Below are 3,990 nucleotides of genomic sequence, written 5' to 3' on the forward strand. Positions count from 1 at the left end.
CCATGAGGTGTGTGTGCATTGTCTCCACCTTGCAGAAGCAGAAACAGAGCCTCAGTACCTCCCCAGATGTGGCTCCCAGTCAGCCTGGTTCCAGAGCCCCCAGCCTCTCGCTAGGCACTTCCTGCCCCTCTCCGAGCCCCACTGGAATCTTGGGCCCCTGGACCACAGGGATCTTGACTGGTCCCCTGTCTACTCTCTTCTCTAAATGGAGACCATAGTGGGACCCTCCAGTCCTGTTCACACTGACCGGGCTGTTCTGATGAACGTGCCCCAGGTGTGGGAGTCCGGTGGGGAGGAAGCATTAACCTCGAGGCGTGGCTTTCTGTCTCTGGACGGTGCTGACATTCCATAGAGGTGATAGGTATTTGGGACACACCAGTTTTCCTTCCAATAAATTTGTCTGTTCAGGACATAGTAAATATTTGATTGTCATCCTGGCTTAATTAAATGGAAAAAAAAGTCAGTAGTCTAGAATTTTGGTACATTTCAAATATATTTTATTACTTTTTGTCTTAGAAAGAATATGAAACTTGCATGCAACACTAATGGTTTCTGACATTTACATAGCATACGACACAACAATGCGATATATACTGAAGGGGTAGAGGGTGGAGGGGGCATTCTTAAGAGTATATTTACAAAGGTAAGGGTGCATGGTCATCTTATTGTTCCAAAGAGGACTGCGCTGTTTAACATTGAAGAATTACGTGGGGAATCACAGATCGCTTTAGTACTGCATGTCCCATTGTGAAGAGAGAAAGAAACATGCTTGGAAGGTTCTCCCTCATCAATAGAAAGTATGTCTGTAGCTGTATATTGTGTGCTTATTCGTATATTTTTAAGTTTTCTCCTAAGGGTTTTGCTAAAGGAGTTGGAAACTTCACGTGCTTCCAAAGCATTAACTATCGAAGCAGTGAGCCTTTTACAAACCCTCAGGCTGGAGAGAACACCCAAGCTCTTCCTTAAGGACCACTTGCTTCGCCATCCTGGGATCTCGGAAATGTTTTCTAGAGTGTGTAAAAACTAACCAGGGGGATGAAGCACGTTTCTCTGGCAGCCAAACTCGAGTTCCTAAAAGAACAGATACAAAGAGATCTGCTCCTGCTTGCCTGGCAACCGGGGCCACTGTGGGGTCCCCCTGAGCCTGTGACTGACCGTGAACCCCGGAGAGCCTGTGGCAGCTGTGCTGAGGCGCCAGGACCTCTGAGCGGACGCTTCCTGCACTAGGAACAGAGCAACGCTGCTGTGAAATGTCTCAACTGAGCTCCCTGTTCCTCCCAGGCGCTTATAAAGCTCAGATGTACAGTGATGTCTGGACAAATACAAAAAAGCATTTTTTACAAAGGGAGGGCATGAGTTTCCTGCTTTTCAGTAAAAAGCAGCCTGTGATGAAGTCTGGAGCGCAAGAGAGACGGGTCTCACATCTGGAAGCCTTTTGCACACAGCTATAAAATGTAAAAAGTGGCCCTTGGTAAAAAGTGCTTCGTAACAATATTACGAATATAGAATTTGTGTCTTATGCCTGTGAGAAAGAAGGGGTTTGCTTTTTTTTTTTTTAATCTGCAGAGTCCTTTGCTGTCTCCCAACCAGTATGAAGTTTTCCCAGTAGGGTGGTTCACCCTATTCTTCGTAGACCCTGAGAAGAGAAAACACCCATGTAAGTGGCTCAGGATGAGACTCAGGCAATGCACAGGTGGTGGCTTTGCTGCTTCATTCTTGTCTTCGGGAGTGCCCCCTCCCAGGACTGCAGGAGCCCAGGAGACGTGCGGGGAGCATCTCAGAGGATGCTGTCACACGGACCACGAAAACTCACCTGAATCTGGCTTGGTGCTTTCTAAACAGCCTTCACCTCTGCAGTCTCACTTCATCCTCAAAGCTCTATGAAGCAAGCCCTCTTTGTATATGAGGAAACAAGAGACTTATGGACACTGAATGCCAGTGGTGGGAACAAGATCTGTCTCCACCATGGCACCGGGAGGAGAGGCCTCTCCTCCCTCAACCTAGGCTTGTGTCTTTCTTCGCATTTTGCCCAAAGAATGTATGTCTTCCAGAAAATGCCAGTTCTAGAGGCAGCTGCCTTAAAACTGAAGAGCGGTTAGTGGGACTGGGGCTGTTGTGGAGGCCTGTGGCTCGAGGTTACTTCCTCTACTAGATATGAGGCCTGTGCGCATCCAGAAACTGACCTTTCCCCTCACCTCCCAAACCATTTCTTTTTAGACACTTTAATTCCTTCTCTGCTGCTCCATGACTGCCGGGGGGTGGGAGACCACACTTCACACTCAGACAGCCTATTGCTCCCTCTGCCTGTTTCTTGATTTTTGAGTAAAAAACCCTCATTATGCATTGAAATCAAATGTCTGATGCTGCTGCTGCCAGTGGCAGCAAGAAGCTGTGGGCCCTGAGATGCTCGGAGCTCACTAGTCTGCCTCCGAAGGCTGGGTTGGCCCTCCTTGCTCTATGCTAGCTTCAGCATTCTCTCCCTCTCTCTGCAAAGAGGACTTCAAGATAGTTCCCTTATCTCCATTCTCTATTCACCGAGAGATTTTCACCTTTCACAAGGAAAGGGGAGGTTGAGAGGACAAGGGAATGCCCGCTTCCTCTCCTGGGACACCTCGGCATTCCAAGAAAGAGGGATGAACTCATTTCCTAATGAGACGACGGGAGTTCTGGGAACAGCAGTGCCCTCACTGCTCTCATCTTTGGAATTAGCAGAAATATAAAGGACAGGGCTACACGGACCCATGCCTGCCTCCTCTTCATCAAAGCTGTGGCCTACGTGGACAAATACTCCTGAAAAAAGGCCTGAGTTTTTCCCAGCAGTCTGATGAAGATGTTCTCAGCCCCTCCGTGAACTGGCCCTGAGATTATCCTCGTTCTACTTTTGATGACACAGGGCCTGGAGCGTGACAGTGGATGGGATAGATCCTGCTTTTGCCACGTGAGCTGCCTGCCCTGACCACAAAGAAGGCTTCGTTCCCATCAGACTTATAGAAAATAATCTTTCAGTATCATCACTTTCTATTTCAAGCAACTGCAGACGAGGCAGTTTTGGAGGCAGCACAAAAGGCCCAGGTACTGGGGTTGGGCCCAAGTGTCAGCAGTGGGAGAGCTGGTCGTGGGCTGAGCTTTGGGTGGAAGGGCTGGCTGGATGGGGTGATGGGAGGGGCAGCACAAGCACCTGCTGTAGGGAGGGGAAGGTGACACTGGGCAGCCTGGCTTCCTGCCTTGTGCTCCCAGGCATGTCACTCCCCACACCCACTTAGCCTTGGTTTCCCCCTCTGCAGGATGAGGTGCTGGCACCAGCTTCTGGGAAACCCACCTGTGTGTGCATATACTTTCCTGGCCACGCTAAACAGATACAGGCGCTGAGTGTGCAGAAAGTGGGTCTGCTCCAGGACACGCTCACCTTTATGTGGAATAGGGGAACCAGGAACTTGTCTCCCACATAAGACTCCAAGAGATCAGAGCTGGGAACCTATCATCTGATTATGGGGAAACAGAGCCCGGAGAGGGTAAGGGTTCTGGTTTAAGGCTCTGATCATTTGGCCACTGCTGCCCCTGAGGTAAAGAGTGGCTCTGATTTTAAAGGGTAAAACTCAAGGTCCCTGCCTACGTCTATGTGGGAAGGAGCTTATCAGGTTTTTGTGCAGCAAGGGGCATGGGCATCTTGAGGGAAGAATATATTGTTGGCAAGGAGTCATCCTTATTTTGTGGTTGTACCAACAGTTTTATGGTTAATAAAATCAGTCATGTCAGTGGTTATATTTCAGAAGTACCACAGTGAGAGCTGTGCCAGGTGCTTACTCAGCCTTTGACAGGGAAACTTGAGTTCAGAGAACTTGTTATTTAAATAAGAAGGGGAATTAAGACTATGAAGTAAGTTAAAATGAGACAAAGTTCAGTTCACAAAAGGATATGTTGATGATGCTTACAACTGTCTGAGAGTGCAATAGCCTGCTTTGTTAAGTGGTGAGCTCCTCGTGCCTGGGG

The 3,990-nt window shown here is 48.7% G+C and overlaps 1 protein-coding gene across 2 annotated transcripts in view; it reads right to left on the reverse strand.

Annotated features, from left to right (window-relative positions):
- Nucleotides 1–474: 474 nt before the first annotated feature.
- The window catches only part of CXCL14 (C-X-C motif chemokine ligand 14), a 12,191-nt gene continuing 8,675 nt past the window's right edge, over nucleotides 475–3,990 (reverse strand). For both annotated transcript variants that reach the window (XM_011362354.2, XM_011362353.2), the window contains exon 4: nucleotides 475–1,636. In XM_011362354.2, the coding sequence (XP_011360656.1) occupies nucleotides 1,621–1,636 (16 nt within the window). In that variant the 3' untranslated portion in view covers nucleotides 475–1,620. The remainder of the gene's footprint in view (nucleotides 1,637–3,990) is intronic.

This window comes from Pteropus vampyrus, unplaced genomic scaffold, assembly GCF_000151845.1.
Source record: "Pteropus vampyrus isolate Shadow unplaced genomic scaffold, Pvam_2.0 Scaffold74, whole genome shotgun sequence".
NCBI lineage: Eukaryota > Metazoa > Chordata > Mammalia > Chiroptera > Pteropodidae > Pteropus > Pteropus vampyrus.